The sequence below is a fragment of the Odocoileus virginianus genome, chromosome 1 (genome assembly GCF_023699985.2).
Source record: "Odocoileus virginianus isolate 20LAN1187 ecotype Illinois chromosome 1, Ovbor_1.2, whole genome shotgun sequence".
Classification (NCBI taxonomy): domain Eukaryota; kingdom Metazoa; phylum Chordata; class Mammalia; order Artiodactyla; family Cervidae; genus Odocoileus; species Odocoileus virginianus.
In genome coordinates this window covers 68221201-68247827 of record NC_069674.1, presented here as the reverse complement: position 1 = coordinate 68247827, position 26627 = coordinate 68221201, and the positions used below count along the sequence as shown (strand labels likewise).

Below are 26627 nucleotides of genomic sequence, written 5' to 3'. Positions count from 1 at the left end.
TCACACACACACTGGAACTGGTGCTGGAATCTAAACTGAAATGTGGCCCCAGACCACTCGACTCCCATTCCATCTCCCGCCCCACCATCATTTGTTATTTTTATTTAGCAGCTAAGTTGTGTTCCACTCTTTGGGACCTGATGGACTGTAGCCCACCAGGCTGTCTCTGTCCATGGGATTGTCTAGGCAAGAATACTGGAGTGGGTAACCATTTCTATCCCAGGGGAGCTTCCCAACTCAGGGACTGAACCTGAGTCTCCTGCTTGGCAGGCGGGTTCTTTACCATCTGAGCCAACTGGGAAGCCCCCTTCCTACCATCTCGGCCCAAATCTGCTTCTCTCATCTTCCATATTTCAGTTAATGGCAACTCCATCCTTCTAGTTTTGTGGGCCCAAACCTCACAGTTATCCTTGATTCCCCTCTTTCTTTCACACCCAACATCAAATCCATTAGGAAATCCTACCAGGTTCTAAGTCTATGCAAAACCCAGCCCCTCCCCAGCATCTCCACCATGGCTCACCTGGGTCATGGCAGTGCCCACCTAACTGGCTTCCCTGCCCTGCAGCCCGAGGGATCCTACTCAACATCGAGAGTCAGTCTCCTTAAGGCCCCAGAAGATCTGATGAGCCCCTACCAATCCCCATCTCCTCTCCCACACAACTCTTCACCCACCTATGTACACCCCAGGCACACTCTACACTGGCATCTTTGCATCTACTGTTTCATCTGCTCCTTCCCCTTCTTCTCTATGTCTCCTCCTTTAAGAATCTTGACACTAATGTCAAGAATCTTGACACTAATGTCAAGAACCTTCCGGAAGCCCTCTATTTAACATGGCAATACAACTCACCACACTCCTTTCCCTGATTTCCCCCCATAACATTGCTCACTAACATTCACATAGTTTATTCATTTTTTATTACTGAATTGTGATTCTATTCTTCATCGGCTGAGACAACCCCACAACTCCTCTAAGCATGTTTCCCTGTTTGTAAAGTGGAGATAATTATTACAACATCTACTTTATAGGCTGGTATGAAGATGAAAGGAGAAAACATATGTAAGTCCTCGGCACAGTGTCTCCAAAAGAGTGAGTTAATGTTAAAATTCTTAGTCACGTCTCAGAAAGGTTCTCAGAAAGAAGACACGGGAGCAGAGCGTGGCAGCCCGCAGGCGGGGCTGGCGGTGCCCAGTGACCCTGCCTGCCCTCCTGCTGCCCGCCCAGAGCTCTGAAGTAGACGACATCCGTTTCTGGGCCCTTTTCCCGAGCCCCTACAGCCCTCTCTCTCCCTTTCACATCTTCTCTGTGTTCCACTATGAGGCCTCTCGTTTCAGCGACTTTCTGCTGAGATGCTAAGTGCACTTGAGGGGTGACCTTGGTTCAGTTTAAGAGGAAAGGACACACGAAAGAAGATCCGGAATGGGAGCAGCCTCACACTGGAACTTCCCACCTAGGGTACTTTCCACTTTTCTACCCTTATGACTTCCTTCCCCCTCGTCACCCCTCAGCCTGGGAGACACGCAAAGACTTGACACCAGCTTGGCCAACCCTGGCTCTTTATTAATCCCTGTAGATGGATCCACCCCTACAAACTGGCCAGTGGTCTTACTCACAGCCTTTATTACAGCTGTTTTCTTTCCCACAGCACCAATACTCTTGGCTCCCTTTGACTGTGAATGGCTGTTCTGGTTTTGGAATTCCTCCTTTGCTTTACCTAATAAAATATTTCTTATTCCCCTTTGGACACTGGTACAGGTCTAGATCTCTACATAGTGGAAGGAACAAAGCCTGGATTCGTTTACCAGATGGAGGCCTTCGATCCAGAAGACACAAGTCAAAACCTACCCCTCAGTGTAAGTTTCCTTATTAAATGGAAAAGCAGCTTTTCTGTATGGCCTTTGACGCAGGAACCTGGAGTCTCAGTGGGGCGGGCTGGGAAGTGGCAATGGGAGGAAAGTGCTGTCCACCTCCAGGCACAGAGCACCGGGGAGGCTGGAATGGGTGAGCGGTCTCTGGAGACAGACATCCCACATTGGATCCATGGTTCTGTGTCGTCTTGGACAAGTTCTTAACCTCTCTGAGCTTCAATTTCTCCATTTGTAAAATGGAAGAATAATAGAATAACACGTACCACAGTAAGGAGATCATTAGTATTAGATAATGCACGGAAAGTCACTTAGCCTGGTGTATTGAAATTGCTCATTTTTAAATTCCAAGGTAATAAAAAAAATAGCTATATTATGCTGAAAATAAACATGAAATGTGTACCTCAAAGGCAGGCAATAACACTTCCTTTTCAAGAGATGAAGCTAAACTTCTTGGAGCCAGTTTTAAAAGAAAATTCTAAGAGATTCCCAGGAATTCCAAAGTAAAGGAGGACTTCCACAAAGGAAATCAGGAGACTGAGTCCTGATGCGCTTGCCTCGCTGCCTCGCGGTCCAGTCTGAGGCAGCTGCTCTCTACCTTTTAATCAGTGTCCTTCAAGGGTCTGCCAATGGGGCTCTTCTAACCGCTCACCCTCAGGCCAAGAGGCTTCTCAGTTTATCCCTGAGCAGGGATGCCTCAGCTCCCGGTTCTGCCCACCAGCAGGGTCTTGTGTACCCACGGCAGCCAGGCAGCCCAGGCTGGAGAGGACAGAACCAACGCTAATGCCACCTGACTCACCTTCGAAAACCTGCCTTACAGAGAAGCGAATACTTGAAATATGACACCTGGGGAACTGGCAATACAAGGAGGCTGTTCTGCATTCGCTACATGATTTACAGCTTCAGCAAGACTACTTTCTCTAACAGGAAGAAGAGACCTTTGGCAATGAACTCCGGGTCCAATAGAATATGGTTCTACAGGGTTTGCAACAAAGCTGTTTTAAGGTTATTAGTTTGTTATCATTAGAAGACAATCCTTTTGTCAAAAAAAACAACCAACCAACCCAATCATTCATCCTAGATTCTATTTGCATGAATAAGTGATTCATATTCAAATTCTTAATGGGTTCCTACTATGTGTTAAGAGCAATACTAGGTGCTTTAATGCATACTTGTTAATAACACACTTGTTATATAAGTTACAAATGTGTCTGAAAGTAACAGAAAATTTAACCACAGGGGTGACTATAGGATTAGTTTTCTTTTATAAAAGAAGACCAGAGGCAGGCATGCAAGCAGTCCAGGGCTGGCACAGCTGCCACCCTTAGAAATCTAGGTTCTTCCTATTTTTCTGCTGTTCTATCCAGTGCATGCTGGTTTTGTTCTCTTTTTGTTCACCTCCTTATTACAGTATGGTTGCTGTACCTCCAGGCTTTACCTCTGAGTTCCAGGCAGGAAGAAAAAGAAAAAAGAAAGCAGGAAGGGATATAGGGTAAACAGGGCAGGCCAACTTAATTTGTCCCCTTTTTGGTGGAAAAACCAAGACTCTCCTGAAAACCCTACCCAGAGATCTTCTGTGTACTTCTCACTGGCCAGAACCATGTCCTATGCAACTGTTGCTTGGTAGTGACAGGGGAAAAGGGGATTTTTGGATAGAGATTACATCAGCAACCCAAAGCATAGTACTTCACTTTTACATTTGGTTCATCTCAATATTTAGCAAGAATCCACTATGTGCCAGGCTTCCTATTAGCTGCTCTGCAGACAAAGATGGATAAGATACATCTTTGTAGCTCAAGAGGTTTATAGTCTAGCTGGGAGACATTCATGCACACAAGCAATAATGATAATTCAATAAAATTATTACTATAAAGTTTGTACAAGAGGCAGTGGGGGGCAGAGTGGAAGGAATCTCAGCTGTGAAAAAAAAGATTTATTTTTAAATCTCCATTTTTTAAATATATCTTCCCAAAATTAGGCAGAGGAAAAAGGTCATGGCCCCCTCAAATGTATGTCCTAAGTCAGGTCATTACCCTTTTATAAGGAGGAAGGTAGCCAAGGTTGGGAGCAAATACAACAGGTGCATGTATGCTAAGGCACTTTGGTCGTCCCCGACTCTCTGTGTCCCTATGAACTGTAGACCTCCAGGCTCCTCTGTCATGGGATTCTTGAGGCAAGAATACTGGAGTAGGTTGCCACGGCCTCCTTCAGGGAATCTTCCCAACCCAGGGATCAAACCCACATCTCCTATATTATAGGCAGATTTTTCCTTTTTACCACTGAGCCACTGTGGAAGCCCAATACAACGAGTATTGCTCCCTTAAAAGAACATGTAATGCCATCCAAAGATTTCAGAGAGCAGTTGCAGGGGCTTGGAACCAGGTGGCTGCAACTGTGGCTTCTACAGTGAGTTTAGGATTGTTTGGGATGGGGCACTGCAGCAGAAATTGTTAATGAAGTATTTATCACCTGTGCTGGGACTAACAGCTGCATGGAAAGTCACAGCCAGCTCGCAGGAGCAGTGAACACAATCTAAAAGGAAACTTTCTTGGACTAGCAAAAGGTAATAACAGTCTAGGAAGTAATATGCCGTGACCTTTGTACACAGACATTTTATTCTGGCCGCTTGAGGGTACTAAATGACATAGTTTGCTTCCTACAAGGAGAAAGGAGATGGGTTAATTTCCTATTGACCAAACCTGTGCTTCTCAACCTTGGCAGTAAATTGAAACCACCAGAGGAAATTTCAAAAGCACAGAGATCTAGGTCCCACCCCTGAGGAGTCTGATGTGACTGATCTTGGGTGTGGCCCCAGGCATCAGGTTTTCTAACCCTGATCCTCCACCCTGAGTGAGCTCTTGCAAACCCAGGGTTAAGAACCGATGCTTTTTTTTTTTTTAATTGAAATATAGTTGATGTACAATAGTATATGTTACAGGTGTCCAATATAGTGAATCACAATTTTTAAAGGTTCTACTCCTCTCCCCCTTGGCATCCACTCATTTACTCTCTACATCTGTATCTCTATTTCTGCTCTGCAAATCAGGCTTCCCAGGTGGCTCAGTGGTAAAGAATCCACCTGCCAGTGCAGGAGATGCAAAAGATGTGGGTTTGATCCCTGGGTTGGGACGATCCCCTGGAGGAGGAAATGGCAACCCACTCCAGTATTCTTGCCTGGATAATCTCATGGACAGAGGAGCCTGGAGGGCTACAATCCATAAGGTCGCAAAGAACTAGACACTACTGAGCATGCACACACATACCATTTTTCTAAATTCCACATATATGCATTAATATATATTTGTTTTTCTCTTTCTGACTTCAGTCTGCATAATACTCTATAGTGAAGTGAAGTTGCTCAGTCACGTCTGACTTTGTGACCCCATGGACTGTAGCCTACCAGGCTTCTCCATCCATGGGATTTTTCCAGGCAAGAGTACTGGAGTGGGTTGCCATTTCCTTCTCCAGGGGATCTTCCTGATCCAGGGATTGAACCTGGGCCTCCCACATTGTAGGTGGATGCTTTACCCTCTGAGCCACCAGGGAAGCCCTGTAACGCTCTATAGGTACATCCATATCTCTACAAATAACCCGATTTCGTTCCTTTTTATGGCTAAGTACTAGTCCACTGTACCACATCTTCTTTATCCTTTGTGTTATTCTTTGCTGATGGATGTTTAGGTTGCTTCCATGTCCTGGCTATTGGAAATAGTGCTGAGTGAACATGGAGTGCGTGAGTGAACATGGAGTGCTGAGTGAACATGGAGGGGCATGTGTCTTTTTGAATCATGGTTTTCTCTGGGTATAGGCCTAGTAGTGGGGTTGCTGTGTCATATGGTGGTTCTTGCTCCCTCTGTTTTAAAGAAAGTTTTAAAGTATATGGTTGCACATTGTTTGGACCTGCACCACCCAATAGAGCTGGACTGTGAGCCAGAAATGAGTGCTATGTGTTTAAATGTTCTAGTAGCCCAAGGAAAAATGTGAAATAATACAAGCGAAATTCATTTTAGTGTAGTTGACCTCAATATATCCAAACTATTATCCTTTCAACATATAACCAACATAAAAATGATTCATATTTCACACGCTTCTTTCATAGTATGTCTTCAGACTTGTGTATTTTACACTTACAGCTCATTTTCTTGGAGCAGCCACAGTGGAAATGCTGTGTGATTACAGGTGCCCATGGTTGGTGGCTTCTGTGCTGGATGGTGTGGCTGAGACCCAGTACTTGCTCCCCTGCCCATGCACCTTCTGTGTTGTGATGGGTGCAAGTGGAGCAGGCTCAGAGGCAAGCATTAGGACACAAAGACATGCAGAATAGTCCCTATGCGGACAATTATATTCACTGGCATTTCTTCCTGCCCTTTCTCCACCTCCTGAAGGAGGCTCTATGGGCCCCACTCCCTCCCACCCAGCTCCCACAGTCCCGCCCCCGCTGCTTGGAAATGGCCACCGTGACTGCAGCAAAGCCTCCTCAGAGACTCAAAGAACGTTAATCAGTTTCACAGCTGGAGGCAAAGTGATCTAGTGCAGCAATTCCTCCATTAAGGGGCTTTCTCTTGGCCTTTCCATTAGGGAAGGACTTCTGCATAAAGTGAAATGTGCTTTGTCTTCACCAGGGCAGACAAAGGATGAATTCAAAAGAGCCATAACTTCGCTACCAGCTGGGCTACCGGGAGAGGCAACAGGGGAGGCAGTTCTCTCTCCGCTTCCATCTCGCTCACGGCTCTGAAAAGTGGTAGCAACTTTTGTCAGATGCCTGCCGGTCCCACTGGATGGGACTTATAAGATGCCTTGAGCAGCATTCTATTTCCTGATGAGGGAAGGAACGGAGGCCCTTGCCGGGGCCAGGTAATGCCAGTGAGATCGAAGGGATCCCGCTCATCCCCTACCCCATTCTGGCAAATTGTCCTTGGTGTCCTGCCCCTTTCTTTCCTGAGTGATACTGCCCTTCCTGTTTCCCCAGGGACGTCCACCCCAACAGGTGCACACACACATACATCCCATTCACTGCCCACCCACCCCCCCGCCCCCAGGCATTTGCCTAACTCAGAAGTCACCACCAGAAGTCTTTGCAAAATGCTTTACACCCCAGGTTCTTGTGAGACTGCTCAAGAAAGGAAAAAGCAGTGCTATTGGATAATTCCTACTCCAAATACACCATCACTGATGACTATTCATACATCAGGAGAGATACTTCCTTGAAGAGAAGGGGATTGTTGTCCTTATGATTAGTGAAGCCTGAATCAAAGAACAGGACCCAGGGCTGATTAGGGGAAAAGACTGACAGAAGAAAGGAAGGTTTGCAGGTTTCTCAGTAAAGGATGATATATCTATAGCATTTTGCATTTATACATGTGGCTCACCTTAAAAACAAATACTTGTCTACAACCCACCTAGCTCACCCGCATGATAATACATACACAAGCCAAGTCCAGCTGAGTTAAGGGCTTGAACTGGGTTTTTTTTTTTTTTTTATGATAGTTGTTCTTTTCTCCTAGGTACCCTTCCCTCCCACTCGCATCCCCCACCTCCCACCTCTGAGCTGGTTTGGGGAGGAAGGGTGAAAAGAGAGGAATGGGGCTTTTATAAAATATTCAGCTTACACTGAAAAATAACTGGACTGTGATGTCATATTTACAACTTGCCCAGGCCCAGTAGGAAGATGCTGCTGTGTCTGGACTCTCTGGGTGGGCTTGGAGGCATGCTCTCAGTGGCTGATGAAGTTACTGGCGCTCTTTGGACTTGGAAGGAATAAGGGTCCTGCTTTCCCTCTGGAAACCTGGCCCCTGGAAACTGCCTGCTGGGTTCCTATGAGCTGGGAGGCTGAATTCTTGTTGCTTGATTCCACCGCAGGCCTGGAAGCTACCAAGGGCTGCAAACCAGCACAGGTTGAATCATTATTCACCCATGACGTCAACTGCAGCGGGGGAGCCAGCCCGGAGGTGGCGCATCCTCCCAGGGGAGCCTGACATTTCAGGAAACTGGGCCAGCTCTGTCACATCCTCCTTCCTCCTCGAACTGGTGGCACAATAAAGGATGAATGGGGCAGGAAACCCGCTCAACATCCTCCACCCTGAAGCTCTGTGTCCATGAACAAAATGCTGCTGCCAAGGGGCTGCAAATAGAGAAACCTGGGGTGGCAGTAAAGGAATATTCCCTGCGGGGAGGCTAGAGAGCTTGTCTGACAAGCGTTTGTTCACCGGATTGATCTGATTACTCGGGACTTTTCTTAGCCAGTGCTGGAGCAGAGAGGGGCTGCCGCTGCTTTTCATTCTATTTAATTTCTGTTTTCCAAGAATGAATATCAAGGGAGCAGCTTTGATTAAACAAGCCTTTAAAAAGGGGAGAGAATGCCAGGTTTTACAGAAAGCTTTGCTGAGTCGCTGGCAAATGGCCACATGACACAATATTTTTAGTCTACGGATATCATCTCCTTTCTAAGTACAAAACTGCTATTCCCATTAACACAAGCTCGTAAGTTCAGGGATAAAGGAAATTAGCCTGCTCTATAAGAAAAAAAAAATCAGGATTCCAGGAAATCAGCCTCTTAATAAAAATTTAAAAGAAATTCCCCATGTTCTAATTCTCCAGCTCTCTACCTTTTCTGTCTGTTGCTGTTGATTTTTTTCTTCCTTGTTGAGACAGGAGGCATAACTGGAGATCTCATACCCCAGTCTAGCATTACCAAATCGAAACAGAATTTTTTTATATAAAGGCTGGCAAGATTTTTGTGGTTGTTGTCCTTTTGTTTTGTCAGATTCTTTAAGGTGGGAATGCTGGCCTCAGATGGGAAAAGGCTAGAATAAAGTCCCAATATTTAACCAGTATTTATTGAGCATCTACTAGGTGTTAGGCACAGGGATAGAGCAGTGAATAAAATGAAGCTCTTTCCCTCATGGATCCCATATTCTAACTGGACAGTAGTAGTTCGCATACATGGAGGGCTTATCACGGCTGGGCACTGTTCTAGAACTTTACGTGATCACTCCATGGGGCATGCCTTAGTATTCCTCTTTGTTGCACCAGCTCTCACAGCTGGAAAATGGTAGAACCAAGATTCAGATTCAGCAGTCTGGCTCCAGTCTGGATCCAGAGCCACTTCATGACTCAACGGCTCCGACCTGTGACTCACACTCCAGACGGATCTAAGCATCTTCTCTCTGTGTCCCATCATATCCTACATTCGTCTCTCCTAGAGCACCTGGCCCAAATCTTCTTTGTATGTTCCTTTGGTTGACCATAATCTTCAGCAGAGCAGGGCTATCTGTCATCTCCATATCCCAAGACTTAAACTGTCTGGAAAACAACCAGATCTGGGGACCTATCTCCTAGAGCATTTTAAAACACATGTGAAAAGGCCAACTGATTCAGGTGCATATACTAAATGCCCTGCCAGGCTCTGAACCCTACCATTCCAGCACCTTCAACTTGGACCTCTGATATGTGGATATGTGAGGATCCGCCACAGGAAAGGCTCTGCTCACAGAGCCAGAACTGCTCCACGTGTTGCCAGCTGCAGGCCCCGCCAGTCAATCAGTGGGGCGCTTGGGATAAGCATCACATCTTTGAGTGCTGCCAAGATGTTCATACAATTTGGAGAGGGAGTGTGGTGGGAGCTGGGAGAAGGGCAGTCCTTGGCATTGCCCGAATATTTCCTTTTAACAATGGGTTGGAAGTACTTAAGTAACCAGCAAGGAAGACCATAAAACAAGCCGTTACAGTAGAATGTTGTATCATCATTAACCAACCAGGCTGTAAAATAAGATAAGAATATGGGCAAATGCTCAAGTTCTAAATAAAAAGAATAAAATATTATGATTTTGGTTAGAACATCATCTCAATTTGTTTTGGAGAGTGTATGTTTACATAGAAAAGAACAGAAGGCTATTTATGAAAATGATGAGATTTTATAGGTGATTAATATTTTCTTTTTTAAACTTTTCTGTATTTCCCAATTTTTGTGTTAAAAATATGTTCATTACAGCTAGAAAATGTTATTAAATAATAAATGGAAAGTAAGCACTTAAAAAATGATTTTAAAATCTTATATTGGCCCCAAAGGAAAGCTTTCATCTCTTTTCTGTGCATTCTGTCTTCTCTACGGGGAGCTCAGCTGTGATCACAACACAGCAAATCACTGGGTTGGAAAGCTTGGCTAGCGTTTCCTTTGATTCTAGACTTCAGGGGCTGGAACTCTGGTCGCAAAACCTCCACTTCTGATCTGATCAGGGATCATCTCTCATCCTAGTCGCAAATAATGACACCTTCTACTCTTAAAGCCCTTTGGAATAAATGGCTATAAATATGCAAGCCTCACATGTTGCTGCAGCCCTCTTCATTATACAGTGTGTTTTTGATTTAATCCTCACCATAATATGCGTTGGTGGTCTCATCCCTAAATTACAGGCAAGGAATGGAATTGTTCCAGGTCCTGAGGTGAGATCCAGAATTTGGACTCAGCTCTTCTGATCCAGGGCCTTCTCCTGCTTCTTGATTCCATCATGGGAGCAAGGAAGGGACTCCATGATCCTGATGAGCACCCATGGATGGACGGGGTGGGCCTCCTACGGGCTGGCCCTTAGTAGGATGAACAAATAAGCCTGTGTCCCTATCAGAGCAAGTGGTGCTGGGCAGGGGGGCCCTCAAGAGAGTTGAGCTGAGCACTAGGAACCAAGAAGGACAGGCTCTCAACTCCCTAACTTGTACAAAGACTTGACCAGTTGCCACAGCCCTGCAATCGAATGTTAAAAAGTCCAAGCTAGCTTCCAACTTGGACACCAGTACCTGCTAAGGTTATTTTCTCTCCCACTTGTTTCTTCCCTTTTCCCTGCCATCATTTCAATGAACAATGCTTGTGAACATTTTCATACCACATCATGTCCCAAGTTCTTTTAAGGGAAGAGACTGAATCATATTTGCTTTGTTATTGTTGCTCAGTTGCTAAGTCATGTTTGACTCTTTGTAATCCCATGGATTGCAGAATGCCAGACCTCCCTGTCCTCCACTATCTCCCAGAGTCTGCTCAAATTCATGTCCATTGACTAGGTGATGCTATCTAACCATCTCATTCTCTGCCGTCCCCTCTTCTCCTTTTGCCTGAAATCTTTCCCAGCATCAAGGTCTTTTCCAATGAATCAGCTCTTCACATCAGGTAGCCGAAGTATTGGAGCTTCATTATCAGTCCTTCCAATGAATATTAGATTTGATTTCCTTTAGGATTGTCCTATTTCCTAATACATGGGAGCTGTGTTGAAATAGTGTTGGTTAAAGCCAAGACATTGAATCAAAGCTAGAAGTGAGAATATGGTGGTGAGGATAAGGATGCTGGACTCAGAAGCAGGGGGCTGTTTATGTGCATTTTCTATAACTGAAGTAGGATCCAGTAACCAGCTTCTCAGGGCACTGCTGATCAGGGTCAAAGGCTCAGACCAACTGATCCAGAGTTTTCTTGAATCAAGAACCATTAAGCCAGAGAACTGCCCATTTGGACCTTCATCCTGTTGCATCAAAAGGGTTCCACGGGCCATGAATATAAAATAAGAAGTGAACAACCTCACTTCCTGGGGAAAGCTGCATAGGTGTGCTTAGTTATACTTTTTCCCTTGTTTTTTTAGTATCTCCTGATTTCCCCTTCAAAGAGTTTCAGAATGTCTGCTAATGGGACCCTCTTCTCCACAACAGAATTTGACTTTGAAGCAGGACACAGCAGGTAGCCTTTGCCAATGACCTTACTTGAAGTACCTTTTATCTGAGGGCCCAAGAGCAGGCCTGGTGCAGCCAGGGGGGCCCTGAGTGTTTTGTGGCCTTTCTGCCAGGTTCAGAGGGTAGTGAGCTCCAAAGAGGGATTGGGATCAAGGCCATTATCCAGAAGGCCTCCTTCCCTGTCCAAAACCCTCCTCTCTGGACCACAGGGATGAAGGTATGGGAGAGGGCCCCTGGGCATCTGGAGGATTGCCCTGGATGCCCTTCTGGCTCCAGGGAGACAGCCACTGGAGCTGTCCACAGACATTAGAGCAAAATGATGGAGGCAAGCAGCCTCTGAGGAAGGAGGTGAGGAGAGACTAGGGTTCAAGGATAAAAACACAGAGGTCTTGGGGTCAACCATGTTTGACTCTAGGCTCTGCACCAGGTGTGAAAAGCAGGGCTAGTTACTTAATCCTGCAGCAGCCTTGGTTTCCTTATGTAGGTGTACTAGGCACTTTGATGGGATGTCGTGGGGAAGGATGAGGACAGAGTATGCAACATGGCGACCGGCGGCCATGGATAATAACTAAAGTATGAGAAATGGGAGGGTCTTAGAGATGAGGAAAGAAGATCTAACTCTGCAGGGGCATATGGAGAAGGGGTGGCCAGAAAGGGGGAAGACACTTTCCCCACTCCCTCCACCTCATTTGTGGAGGTGTCAGCAAAGCTTGACTCCCTCCCTGACTTGGGCTATTTCCTGACAGTTATCATCTCATCGTGGAAGTGAGAGATAGTCAAGGACTCAGAGCATCCACGGAGCTGCATGTGAATATCGTGAACATCAATGATGAGATCCCACGCTTCACCAGGTAGGCCTCGGGGCATGGGGAGGGGTCTCAAGTGGACGAGTCTCTTCAGACTCATTCCATCCCAGGGGGAGGGCTGCCCCTCGCTCTGCTGGGAGGAGAGGTAAGAGGCTCCCGGCCATCAGGGTCCTTTACCTGGGCCTCTGGACTTCCGCCTTCCATCTCAGCTCCCCCTGCCTCCACAGACACGTGCATCATGGGATTCTGGGTATGTTGGGGAGGAGGTGGGGGCCACACACCTTGGCCTTGTGCAAGGCCTGCTAATGGGCACATGTAGAAGGTAAATATGAGGTACTCATAGGATAAAGCTCTTACCGTTAGTAAGAGCACAATCCTAGAGAATGTCATCAGTCCAGACACTTTCCCTCCTCTTGGCATATCATTGTCTCTGACTGAGGGAAGGGCTGTTTTGATGATGCCTAAGGGATCTGCTCGCTGCTGGGTGCTCTGAGTTTCTTCCTGCTGTGATGGGTCCAGGACCTGTGTCTGGCAGCTCCTCCATCCAGTTGACATGAGGAATGAATCTGGTGGAGACACCCTGTGGGAGTGTGCCCGGCAGTAGTGTAGGCACAAAAGGGAGACCAGAGCCTGTCACCCATAGGAGGATTTAGGAGAGGGAGGTGGGATTCTGAGCTAGCATATGACTCTGCAAACAGCCTGACTTACTGGTTATGAAATTCTGCCTGCCCCAGTTTCTGAGCCAGGCTCAAAAACCACCATAAGGAAACTGGCAAAATGCCCTGCCTCAGTTCACTGTATTCATGGAATAAATTCAGCTCAGGAGATCCCACCAACAAAAAGCCACTGGGCCCCAGAACTATGTAGAATGCTTGCAAAGTATTCTGAGATTGAGGTATTAAAGCCACTCACAGGCTAATTGAGTGCCTTTTGGCAAAACACACCACAGTTGGGAAATTTCTGGATATTATCACAGTCTATAGCCCAGATGCTGGGTGTCAATGTGAAGGGAACAGCAGCAGAGATACTCCCATGAAATACTTCCAATCCATGCCTGTTGCCAGGTTAAGCTCAGAAGGATGACTCAGTACATTCCTGCTGACAGGCTCCTGTAGGAGCGCAGTATGGGCAGCTTATAAATAGTTGTGACATCCCAGCCTGGATTCGGACTCAAGTGTTGGCCAACATGGCAAGGCGGATTCATCAGTGATCCCCAGAGGAAGGTGATGGTGGTGAGGCTGGAGCTGACACGTTCTGTGGTTCCCTCCCCAGTCTGTGAGGTAGGAAAGCAGACTATCAAGTTCACCCATGGGGCAGAACTTGTAGGCCATCTGATTTAAACTGTATCTTTCAAAATAAAGCAGTTAACCTCTGCAGAAAGAGAACATGACCTTGGCTATTTGTTGAGGCCCCCAGAGATGGCTCTGGCACTCTAGTTCTCACTTTCAGTTTGAGAGATGAACCTGTTAGGCTCCATCCCAGACAGGAAACATGAACTATGTGACTGTCTAAACATTTTTTTGAAAAAATAGTCGACTTCGTATTCCCCTGGATGTTGGTACGGATGGGTCTGCAAGAGCTTGTGATCTAGAAGGACTGGGGGGAGGGTGGCTGCTCAGTTAGAGCCAACCTAGTCCCTCAGCCATCTGCTCCTTCAACAGGTTTGCTCAGTTTCAAACTAGATACTGACTTTGAGGGTTTCCTGGTTTCCTGGTTCCCTTGAACCATGATACTTCTTTTCTCCCAAATCAGTGCTAGGACTAAACATTTGTTGTTGTTCAGTTGCTCAGTCATGTCTGACTCTTTGCGACTCCATGGACTGTAGCACACCAGGCTTCCCTGTCCTTCACTGTCACCCTGAGTTTGCTCAAACTCATGTCCATTCAGTTGATGATGCCATCAAATCATCTCATCCTTTGCAGCCCCCTTCTCCTCCTACCCTCAATCTTTCCCAGCATCAGGGTCTTTTCCAATGAGTCAGCTCTTCACCTTAGGTGGTCAAAGTGTTGGAGCTTCAGCTTCAGCAGCAGTCCTTCCAATGAATGTTCAGGGTTGAGTTCCTTTAGGATTGACTAGTTTGATCTCCTTGCTGTCCCAGGGACTTTCAAGAGTCTTCTTCAGCACCACAGTTCAAAGGCATCAATTCTTTGGTGCTGAGCCTTCTTTATGGTCCAACTCTCATATCCATTCACGACTACTGGAAACTCGGGACTAAACATAAGTTATTTAGTTCAGTATTAACACAATTAACTCCTCAAATGGACTTGAGTAGACTGAGGTTGAGTATGAAGTAGAAATGCAAAATGTGGAAGCAACTCTCCTCTCTTGACTATTTGTTAAGGTTCTGCAATGAACACAATCAATGCAAGTACTACTTCTGTTGTTAAAAATGTCTCACCATTGTATTCCTGGATGGTGATAAATGTCTCAGTGTTTCCTAGACTCGCGACATGCACTCCAGGATGCTGCCATTATGAAAGCTGGGCAGCTGAGTATAAGAGTACCTGACTTACATTCACCGTCTACATCGCAGGCAGAGTGCTCTATATTTTTTGCAGAGATCCTTGTTTTTGAGTCAGGCAGGGTGGTCTTTCTCTTTTTTGCCCACCCCTTTTGCACAGTCCTTTTCAACCTGGTGCCAGATAGTGTAGACACACTTCAGAGGCTTAACAGACACCATCTCAGGTCATCCCGGATTCACAGCCTTTCCCCTGAGTGTGGCCATGGGCCCAGGCTCTGGTGAGCCAGCATCATGGAGAGAAGAGTATGGGGAGTGGTAATATCAGAGCTTCCCCTGTTGGGGAACTGCCAGGGTCCTGGTTTTAGCACATTTGAACAGATCTCTACTGTGGTCTCAGGGTGACACTTCTAAGTTAAGTGATATTTTATACACACTTGGGCCTTGGATCCTCAAGCCAAATAAACCACAGATTTTATCTTCTGCCAGGTTCAATATCAAGTCAGCCAAGGAAAGGATGTAATATCTGGGTAATCGTATCTTCACCAACAGCCTGATCAGTCCTCCTCATGGGACCTGAGTTCCTGGAGCACCAAGCATGGCCTAGATAAGCCCACAGAACAGGGTCTTAAACAGCTGCACTCCTGATATGTCAAGAAGGATACTTTCTGTGGTGGGGCTGTCCTGGGCATCACAGGTTGTTTAGCAGCATCCCTAGTCTCTACTCACCACATGCCAATAGCAGCCTGCTCCTCTAGGTGTGACAAACAACAGAATCACCTGCAGCTGAGAACCACTGTCTTAGAAAAAAAAAAAAAAAAAAGGAGGTTGGGAGGAAGGGGATTTCCCTCCCAAGGTGTCCTCTGTCTGTTCTATGAGAGGCTGGGAACCTGTAGCTTTTACCTCTAGTGATCCCTTACAATGCGTCCGTTCTAAGTCGCTTCAGTTGTGTCCAACTCTTTGCAACCCTATGGACTGTAGCCTGCCAGGCTCCTCTTTCCATGGGATTCTCCAGCAAGAATGCTGGAGTGGGTTTCCATGCCCTCCTCCAGGGGATCTTCCTGACCCAGGGATTGAACCCATGACCCTTCTGTCTCTTGCACTGGCAGGCAGGTTCTTTACCCCTAGCACCACCTGGGAAGCCCAATTCCTTACACAGGTAGTCTTTCTCAAACTTTAAAGTGCATACACATTCTCTGGGCATCTTTGAAAATGTAGATCCTAATTCAGTGGTCTGGAGAGGCTGGAGGTCTGTTTACAGACGCTGCATCCTCAGGAAGCTGGTTAGAAAGGAAGGGACCACATTTGGGGTAGCAAGGGTGAGGCTGTGAAGGTAGCATGGTTGTCTTAGCAACCTCTTTGTTGGAAGTTAACAGAACCCCCTCAATGTAGCATCCCCCCCAAAAAAAATCCAACATGTTAGAAACAGGGGCTCTCACACAGTAGAATAAGGACTTAGTGCAGCCTGATGAAGCCAGAGCCAAATCCTTCTCCCCTCTGTCTCTGCTGTTGGTTCCTGCCACCCCTGCTTCCACGGCCACACCAACTTTGTCCATCTCTGGACCCCAGTGGGTGGCACAGTTTCCCGGAGAAAGAGCTGTGTCCAGCCAATAAATGGATGAATGGTAGCTTCTGTGGGACCACCAGTGGTGAGAGGTCCAGAGCCCTGGGGTGGCCTCTTGGCTTGAACAAGATTACCGTCCCCCAACAGTAGAGTGAGCCTTCAGGGGGTCACCCCACAAGTGAGGGCAGGCCCAGGATTCGGGGAGAAGCCTGGCCGGGGAGGGCCTGCCTCTGACTCCCCCAGAAGTCCCTTCCCTTTTCTCCTCCCTCTGGCCCTGCAGATGATGGCACGAAACCACAGAGGCATTCTGAGCTCATGAAATGAATTCAATCCTTTAGATACAGGCTATAGTATTCCCCTCTTAAAGAAGCTCCCACGTGGGAAAACCCAAATTTAGGAGACCGGGAAATTAGAGATGACTGTTTGCCCCACAGAAGTGATTTTCCCTCCACAAAAGGACTTTCTGCAGAGTTATTTTAAACAATAAGCCTCCCTTGGCACATGCAAAATTACTCAATTACCAAGTCGTGCAGTTAAAACTTCAAACCTATCTGTCTTGTTGCAAGGCAATGGAAGTCTGAGAAAGGTTAGGTAAGTTGGTAATTTGAGGTTACCTTGTAAGAAGTCATCCTTGGAGGGCAGTGTGCTGACCTTGGCTTCTGGCGAGGGGCTCATTCCTCCCTTCAGAGAACTGACCTCATGGTTAACACAACTTGGACAAGCATACATGTTCTGCGCATGAATTCTGCCTCCTCAGCGTTAAAAAAAACAAATAAAAAGAACTAAAAAGTGAGCAGAGGCACTAGAACAGAGAATGTTCACAATTTATTGTGAACCTCTAGCAGCAGCTATGGGATGGGTGTCAGGAAACCATAGCTCTTCATATTGTGTCCAGAGGGATTTTCAAAAGAATTTAGAGGACTTCTGCACACATATTGGGAGAAGAGAAGACAGCTGGACAGGCCAACGATCCTTATTTTAAAAGACGTGAATGCTGAGACTGATCTGAAATGGCATCAGGCCTGCGTGGAGGCAGGGACCAAAGCCGATATAAATTGTTGCCGTCACAGCGTGATGACTTCTTTGCATCCACAGGGACATGATCTTTGGAAACACAAAAGGCAGTCACCCCTCTTTTCAGCTGCTGAGTTCTCCCTCCCAAACAACGTTGATGCAATTCCAACAGCTCAGCGCTATATTTAGCTTGAACCAAAATACCCACCTCCCAGACTCCACCCTCCTGTGCCCCTGAAAATTAGCTGTGTCTGCTGAAATTCTGTTCCAGCCTGACACACACGTACACGATTCCCGAGGAGCTGAGTCCAGGAATCATCGTGGCCCATATCACAGCGGAGGACCCTGATGATAAAGGTTTTACTCACTTCCTTCTCTACAGCATCACTACTGTCAACAGCTATTTCATGATCAATCAGTGTAAGTCAAACACATACATCCTTGTGCATTCTTTAATTCAGCCATTTGGCTTGTTTTACAAATATTTTCTCTTTTGGTCTGGGGCATGCCTTTATATTTATAGACTATTATAAGTTATTGGAGTAATAAGTATATTTTTTTGGCTGCACCTCATGGCTTGTTGGGTCTTAGCTCCCTGACCAGGGATTGAACCCAGGCCCTCAGCAGTGAAAGCACAGAGCCCTAACGATTGGGCCAGCAAGGAATTTCCTATAGTAGCTGTACTAAGAGCAGCTGGCCTAGGGGTTGGGGTCACTGAACGAGGTCCTGTGTGACAGCTGTATCACTACTTCCCCTTTGAGGCAGGAGGGTGTCTAGGGGCAAATGAGTTCACTATCATGAGGGTACCCTGAAGCCTCCTAAACAGAGAACCCAGACCAGCACTGTCCAAAAGAAACAGAATTTCAGAAGCCAGATTTGTAATTTTAAAGTCTCTAGGGGCCACAAAACAGGTGAAACAGGTGAAATTCATTTTAATAAGGCATTTTATTTAACCCTGAAGCCTCCTAAACAGAGAACCCAGACCAATCAATGTCCAAGACAGGAACTTACATGAGGTTTTTTTGTTTTTGTTTTATGTATGTGTATAGAGGATATTCTCTTTGTAAGCCAGTCCTCATATCAGAACGTTCTTTTCCAATTTACTCCAAGTCTTCATCTGTCTCTGACTCTTCATTTCTCTCCAGAGAGCCATGTTCTGACCTTTGCTTTCTCAGTGACTGGGACCATCCAAGTGGCGCGCAGGATAGACCGAGATGCAGGTGAATTAAGACAAAATCCCATCATATCTCTGGAGGTTCTGGTGAAGGACAGACCCTCCGGGGGTCAGGAGAATCGCAAGCAGATAACCTTCATTGTGGAAGACATTAATGACAACCCCTCGACCTGCACCAAGTTCACCTTCAGGTATTTGCCTTCCGAGACACGTACAGACACGCCACCCCTTTTAGGGGCCCTTGGCTCCTCTGCTATAGTCTGGTGGGGACTGAAGGATCATGGGCACTGGAGACATGCTCAATAAAATAAGTTGATTTGAACTGTCTCTTTTGGTAAGAGATTTTCCTTCCTCATAATTTTTTTTCCTTCTTCCATTTTTTTTCTTCTTTGTATCTCCCTTCTCCATTTCCTTACTCTGTTAAAAAATATTTTTAATTTGCTTTCTTCTACAACATGTTCATCTTTGTTAGTGACAGGTCCACAGGACTTATCAGACCCTCTCTGAACTGTGCCTTTTCTTTATTTATTTGGACTCATGGCAAGGCAGTACTGTGGGTTAGCGGTTATAATAGATAATTCAGACTTAGGACCAGTAGCTAGGAGCTCCCAGAGAAGCACGCCATCGGTAATATGAATAAATCAAACCAAGTATTTACTTAAAACAAAGCATCTAATTCACTTTACACAACTTAATTGCCTGTAAACAAAAGGCAGCAGAGAAGAGGGGAAAGGCAGATACAAGTGGGACACAAGTTCTTTTGGGCATTTTGACCTGTTTTTGTCTTACAATCTACTCACCATTATTTTAAAATAAAGTCCCTTGTGATTTTGGGTTAATATGCCTTTTGGAAAACAGTACCGTCTTTCTGGGCAGCAGAGAATGAGATGGTTAGATAGCATCACCGACTCAATGGACATGAACTTGGGCAAACTCCAAGAGATAGTGAGGGGCAGGGAGGCCTGGCATTCTGTAGTCCATGGGGTTGCAAAGAGTCAGACACAATTGAGCAACTGAACAACAATTGTCTTTCCACTATTTTGTCTAAATACCACAAGATGAGTAGCTCCCCAGATTAGCTTCATCTCTGTGCTTTCTTAATAGAAAGTCTCCCATTTCTTGGGAGTCTGAAGGTGGTCCCTCCTGGAGTTGGGAGGGCAGTGACCCTTGCTGAGGGAGTGTCCTGTGTCTGGAGCAAGGCTGAACACCAAAGATGGTCTCCCTTTCAGATGTCCTCACTGAGAGAATCTCACTCTGACTTTATGTATGACTGGTTTTGAGGTTCACGTTTAAGCTCTAGGTGACTTTGGACACACTCCCAATACATAGTGTGGTTGTACAAAGGACAAAGGACCCTGGACAAAGACTGTCTTGGGTAAGCAATAGAAATACAAACTCCTGTATTATGCTTCTCAATGTTCCCCTATTTTCCTCATTGGTATGCCCAGCATAATGCTAAGAATCAAGTGGCTTTGAGTCTGATATCAAAACAGTTAAACCCTGCTCTGGACTCTATTTGCCTCTTCAAATCCAGCCTTCCCCACCCTACTCTGTTTACCAGGTGGCTGACTTCCATGGATATCAACTGCTCCCTTGCCTTGCAGCTTCCAGTTGGCTCATGGGAAGCCCTGGAATGAGGGGGGAGATAGAAGTCAGGGTATTTATCCTCCAGATTCCTCCCTTTGGTTAGCTCAATGAGCCCCTTCACCTCCTGAAGGTCTCCGATCCTATAAGGCAGCCCCCTGCACACAGCACTTTCTGTCCCTGGTTCTGGTTTTAGGAACTACTCCCTCTGGCTCCTCCAGGCCTAGGAGTGGAAAGGGAGGTCCATTCTTCCTAGCCTGAGATACCGCACCATCCTTCGAGGTTTCCATGTACCCTGTGTATACACTGTGACAGCTCCTTTACTAAACCTCCCAGAATTATCCTAATTTGCCATCTGCTTCTTCCTGAGGTTCCTATCAAATCAATAATAGCCTTGAACATGTGACAAGTTCCTATCCCAACCCCAACAGCAGAATCTGTTGTCTTGTCTTGGATAGTTAGGACTGGACTTCCACACCATTTTCTACATAAATCAAACCCACCTCTGTTAAGAGAAGTATGGTCCCTGGAACGCAGTAGAGATGATCCGTAAACTTTACACTCGCTCTTTCTTTGTGAATCTAAGTCTATGCTAGGGCTACTGGGTAGCTCCAGTGCATCTTGGGAAATTCTCTTCCTCATGCCCTGCTCTTGTAGACCTCCTGCTTTCTCTTTTGTTCTCCTGCCCAGAGAGGTGGGGGAAGATGGTTGAAGAGTAAGAACTCTGGTTATCAATGACTGGAGAGGCTGCGCTATCTCCAATCTTCCTGGTCAATTTTCTCCCCTCAATGCATTTCTGATAATTGTGTCCTGTGGCTTCCTGCAGTACAGAGTCCCCTGATGTGTGAGATGGCAGTTTGCAGACTGCATTCCATATTAGCTGGTAAAATCACATTTTGAATATCCTAGACTGTCCAGACAAGCCCATGCAGAGTCCTCCTCTTGATAATCTTCTCTCCAAATGAGCCTTGAAGGTCAACACCAGCCAGGAACTGAGCTAACTGTATTTTTTACTAAAGGTAACTCCAAACAAGTTTCCAGGAGGGCTCTTGGCTTTTCCAGCGGGCATAACCTGCAGTCTCTCCTTGAAAGCCAGAGCATGAGGAAGGCCAACAAAAGGGCTCCTTCTTCTGCCATCCTGGAAGCTGAAGTTTTTACTCCCAAAGCCCAGCCTCATTTGCACACTTCGGGGACTGGAAACCCTGGCCTGCATCACCCACCATCCTCCCATGCTTGGCATCTTCTCCATTCCCACCACACCAGAGCGGAAAAACACCATCAGATCAAAGCTGAACCAAACGACAGATCCAGTGTTGCCACAGGCTCTGACAGCCTCATCCCTAAATGTGCATTCCTTCTTCAGGGATCTTGCGTGGACCCTGCAGTGGAGTTTGGGAACTCAGGTAGAAGAGGGTGGGAGGGTGCCAATCTGCCCCGTGGATCCAAAGAGGCAGGTGGCTTTGTGCTGTGTTTCCCACCACCCCCGTGGGTCTGGGCAGCCCAGAGATAGAAACAGCCCCTGCAGCTTTCCCAGGCTGGTGATGAATGAGCCCATGGCCCCGATGGAGGCATCAAAGGCGCCGTGACAGCCCCACTCTGGTTGTAAATTGTCAGGCGCTTGGCTGAAAGTGCTTGGCAAGCTGTTTGTGAGCTGTAGGCGGAGGAGGTCGACGACTCATAAGGCGGCTGGGCCTGTCACCTCTGCGTGGGGAAGGAACCGTGGTCAGATGACTGGGAGTGAGGGCAGCCTGCCTTTGAGGCAGGGAGTGATGAATGAGGGGGAGTGGTGTTCCAAGTCATGAGTTTAGGGGAAAAATACCAAGTGGCAGGGGAGAATGAAAAGAACATGCCAGGTGGCCCTAAGCAACTGAATGTGAAGGCCTTTTTTGGAGGGTATGAAATGTCTGGCTTCAGGACCTGAAAGTCTTTGCATGATTGCAGCCTCCTGGCTTCTGCAGACTTGTAATCAGAGCTCATATTCCTGAACCCTTTGGGGCCTGGAGAGTCACTGATGGAACCTAAAGTAAAATGTATTGCGACTCTTTACACCGACAATAGAGGATGCTGCCTAGATGTATCAGCTTTCTGGGATAGGTCTTGAAACTATTCTGAACCAGTCATTCTTCATCTGTAAAATGGGTACAAGAATACAAACCTCTTGGTGATGACAGGATAAGAGACAGAGTTTTTAAAGTTTGGTAGGATGCATAAAGTTGGTATTTAACAGACAGTATCTGTTCTAAGCATCCAGGACATCATATAATCAAGATAGGAGCAGAGATGCTGGGACTCCTATCTGGATGAGACACAGAGGCGATCTTTGCCCATAGTGACATCATGGAAATGTAGTTACACCTGCGAGAAAGACCTCTTTCCCGGAAGCAAACCCAGTTATCCTCAGCAGCCCAAGACCATCCATGCCGTCAGACTTGGCTCCATGTTTGCTGAGCCCATTTTAGCTGCCATGAAGAGCTAATGTTGAAGGTAGAAAGCAGTATAATTTGGTTGCAGAGAGAAGTGATAGTACAGAGGTTTAGAGAATTTAACACGTGCTGATGCTCTAAGAACAAGATGCCAAGACAGGATTAAAGGCTCAAGGCTTTTATTAGTGGAAATGCCTATGGGAGAAGATGGGGACAGAGCTAGGCTAGGCTGCAAGAGCCATCAGATCATGATGCAGGTCTGACCTGAGTAAAGGAACGAGGGAGGATGCGTGGGTGAGAATGTTCTAGTCAGCTATGCAGTCCATGAACTTGGCTAGGGCAATGGGGAGTCCTGGAGCCAAAGTCAGCTGTCACAGGACAGGAATGAGTCTGTCTTAGTATCTCTGTCCTGCCCTGTCATTGGCACATGACCTCACTGCAAATCCAGCAATGGGTTTCAGAGCCCGGCAGCTAGGATCTGTGGTCCATTATGTTCCCTCAGCTGAAGGTCTTCCAGGCACATTCTCATGACAGCCACAATATATTTTTGTAAGAAATTCTGCCCAAGGCAAAACATGATTGTGGTAGGTACAGAAAAAAGAAAAGAAAGAAAAAAAGAAAAGGAAAAAGAAACAGCACTCATACAAATTCCTCTCTGCCTATACACAGGCTGTTTAGCATTGTGATTTTGCCATCCTTCCCACTGAGAGATGGGTATCTCCTTCTACTCCTTGAATCTGGACTTAACCAGGTGAATTGCTTTGGCCATCAGAGTATTCACAAACATGGCATGGCATGGTGCTTGAAAAGTGTGTACACATTGGGACTTGCCCTCTCTTGCAACTTTTGGAAGTAGCACTTCCTGAGATCTCCATGAGAAGAGCCCAGCCTAGCCTCCTGGAGGATGAGAGACAATACAAAGCAGAGACCACCCACCTTCCCACCAGAGGTGTGAGTGAGGCTCTCCGGGAGCATCAGCCCCAAGCAAGCTGTCAGTGACTGGAGAGACCAGCCAAGCAGGACTAGAACCAAAAGCAAATGGATAACCATTAGTGTTGTAAGAAAGAAAAAGTGCCCATTGTTTTAAACCCTAGGTTTTGGGTTGGTTTGTTATGTAGCAGAAGCTAACTGACAAGTCCATTTTCTAGATGGAAAAACTGAAACCTGGAGACACGTGAAGACACTCAACGAACTGAAGCCTAGAGGTGTTAACCACACTTCCTTGGAGTCTTCCACTCCAAGCTGGGCTTGACCAGACAGCTCTGAGTTTGGCGGCAGTTTTACTTATTTGCGTGTTATTAATATTTGCATTGCTCCTGGAGTGAACTGAGATTTGGACCCAGAATTCCACCCTTAATAAGCCTCTATTGAATGAATGATGCTCAGGTGTCAGGAGGACCTTCCATGCCTTTGAAGTCATGAGAACATAAGTAGAGGAATTTCTAATCTTCTAAGCATGGGTGTGGAGGGATGGAGGGGTACAGGGATCTCCCCCAATCAGATTATCAACTCCTGCAGGCAGGGACAGAATTTATATTTCTCTTATATTCTTCTTCACTCCTGTACTAGTCCCATAAGCTACCATTCATTCATTCATTCAACAAATATTTCCTGAGCATGCCTAGAACAAAGCAGATAAAGATCTTCACCCTTTTGGAGCTTACATTCTTGGAGCCAGGGTTTGGGGGAATGGGACAGGTGATAGACAGGATAAGTAAGTAAACTATATAAGTGTATTGAAAAAAGATAAGTGCCAAGCATTAAACGTAGAGCGGGAAAGGGGAGAGGGAGCAATGGGCAAGGGGCGTTGACATTTTAGATGGGGTAGCCAGGGAGCCTCCTGAGAAGGCGCCATTTGATTTAAGACTAAAGAAAGAGAAAGAGCAAGCTGTGTGCACATTTGTGGGAGGAGCATTGCATAGTAACTGCAGTGGCCCTGAGGCCAGGGCCCAGGGAGTGTCCGGGAGCATAGGGAGGCCAGGGCAGAAGGACAACGAACAAGAAGAGTTAGTAGATGAGCTCAGACAGGTAAGGGGTAGGGGTGAGGGGCAGGCACACATCATGAAAGATACTATAGATCGGAGTTAGGACTTGGAGTGAAATAAGGAGCCTTTTGGGATTTAGGAGCAGAGAAGTGGCATGATCTGACAACATTTTTCACAGGCTCCCTCCGGCTGCTGTGCTGAGAATCTTCTGAAAGGAGGCAAGAGCAGAGTGGGGACACCAGTTGGGCGGGTACTGCCTTAACCACAGACTTGCTTTCAGTTGAAATGAAAGTCAGGCTGTCTAGCCTAAGGCCTATATTAGAAGGAAGACTCAGTCACCATTTGTTGGGGAAAATATTGAATCGTGTCTTTTTGCCAGCATTATGGTGCCTGAGAGAGCAGCCACGGGGACGTTGCTTCTGGACCTGAACAAGTTCTGCTTTGATGATGACAGCAAAGCACCAAACAACCGATTCAACTTCACCACGCCATCTGGAGTGGGGAGCGGCAGCAGGTTCTTACAGGATCCAGCTGGCTCTGGGAAAATCGTGGTCAGTTAATGGGCATTGCATCATCGAAAGGCACTGGGGAGGTTGGTCTAACATGCATAGTGCTCCTGCTGCCCCACAGAGAGAAATTTCCGAGGTACCTTCCTCTCCGGCTGACTGTGACTGACATACTGACAGTGACTCTGTTTTCCCCATTTGTTCTTTATTTTACCCAAGTTCCAGGAATTGTTTGTTATGCATGGTTATGCCTGGGGTACTAAGGATTGGATTCTCTCTTGCACGGCTCGCAGTTTGCAGCCTGCGAGTCTGGTGAGCTGTCTGCACAGTCACCTCTGTTCCCTCTGGGCTCAAGCACTTCTGTTTGTTTCAGGGCTCCTTCCTGGCCATCGAGGTGTGAGTTGAGAGAGAGCAGGGCCTGGGGTCATGAGTGTGTCTTGCTAAATTCCACACTGTAGAACCATGGGAGACCCAAAGGAGGATAAGGAAAAGAGGAGTATCTTCACGGGGGCCAATACAGAAATGGAAGAACATGGGCATGAAAAGCGGGTCTCAGTGAGCTATGTGAGATCTTTCACAACAAGGTTCCCACTGGACAGTGTGGGGACAAAGAAAGAGAAAGATAGAAGGGCAGGGGAGGTGGGGGTCTTAAAGGGAGTGTTCTTGATGGGGGAGGTGGTCTTTGCATCATAGTTATCTCAGGAAGACCAAGCAGCCCACCAGCCATCATCTCATCTACCCCCTTCTTCACCTCCCATCCTCAAGAGTTATACCAATTTTATGCATCACATCAACTAAAAATAACTTCTATTTTTTTCTGTTTAAGAAATTAATACATGTTCACAATACTAGGAAACACAGGAAAGCATTACTACTCAGTAATAAGCACTATTAACATGTTGATATGTTTCCTTCTTGTCTGCTTACCTGTGCATAGATTTTATAGTCTATACATATATCCATAAGTATCTTAAATGATGGCAATAACTCTTGCATGTAGGATTCTTATTACCTTTCTCTTCAGTTTACTTGAAGTCTTGAGTCTATGCTGGACAATAGTGCTTGATGAACATCTTTAAATGTGGATTCTGTCTCTTGATAAATTCTATCAAATAAGTCCTCTAGTAGTGAGCAAGGGTATGGGCATAACTTTTTAAAGCTCCTTCTATGGGCAAAATGCTTTTCAGAAAGGTTTTGCAATTTACATGTACACCAACAGTATATGAAAATGTCAGTTCAACTAAAAGGATTGTTTATTCTGTGTAATCTGATCTCTATGTTTTAATCTAGTTGATTGGTGATCTAGATTATGAAAATCCAAGTAATCTAGCAGCCGGCAATAAATACACCATGATAATTCAGGTACAGGATGTTGCTGCTCCTTACTATAAAAGCAAGTATCATTTTGATTTATTTCATAAAGCATCTTCCTTAAATTGCAGTACTAAACTGTGCTAGACCATGCTCTGTCTGGGCTGGGGTTGTATTAGTATTCAAAAGGAGACTTCCAACACCCCCAACACTTGAGAATCAGACCAG

General features: G+C 46.2%; 1 protein-coding gene across 1 annotated transcript in view; it reads left to right on the top strand.

Moving 5' to 3' along the window:
- CDHR3 (cadherin related family member 3) overlaps nucleotides 1-26627 on the top strand; it is a 68170-nt gene that overhangs the window by 24657 nt on the left and 16886 nt on the right. Inside the window, exons 4-10 of the mRNA XM_020888567.2 lie at nucleotides 1757-1854; nucleotides 11487-11581; nucleotides 12321-12425; nucleotides 17688-17836; nucleotides 18592-18781; nucleotides 24962-25133; nucleotides 26379-26481. Coding sequence (XP_020744226.2) covers nucleotides 1757-1854; nucleotides 11487-11581; nucleotides 12321-12425; nucleotides 17688-17836; nucleotides 18592-18781; nucleotides 24962-25133; nucleotides 26379-26481 — 912 coding nt within the window. The remainder of the gene's footprint in view (nucleotides 1-1756; nucleotides 1855-11486; nucleotides 11582-12320; nucleotides 12426-17687; nucleotides 17837-18591; nucleotides 18782-24961; nucleotides 25134-26378; nucleotides 26482-26627) is intronic.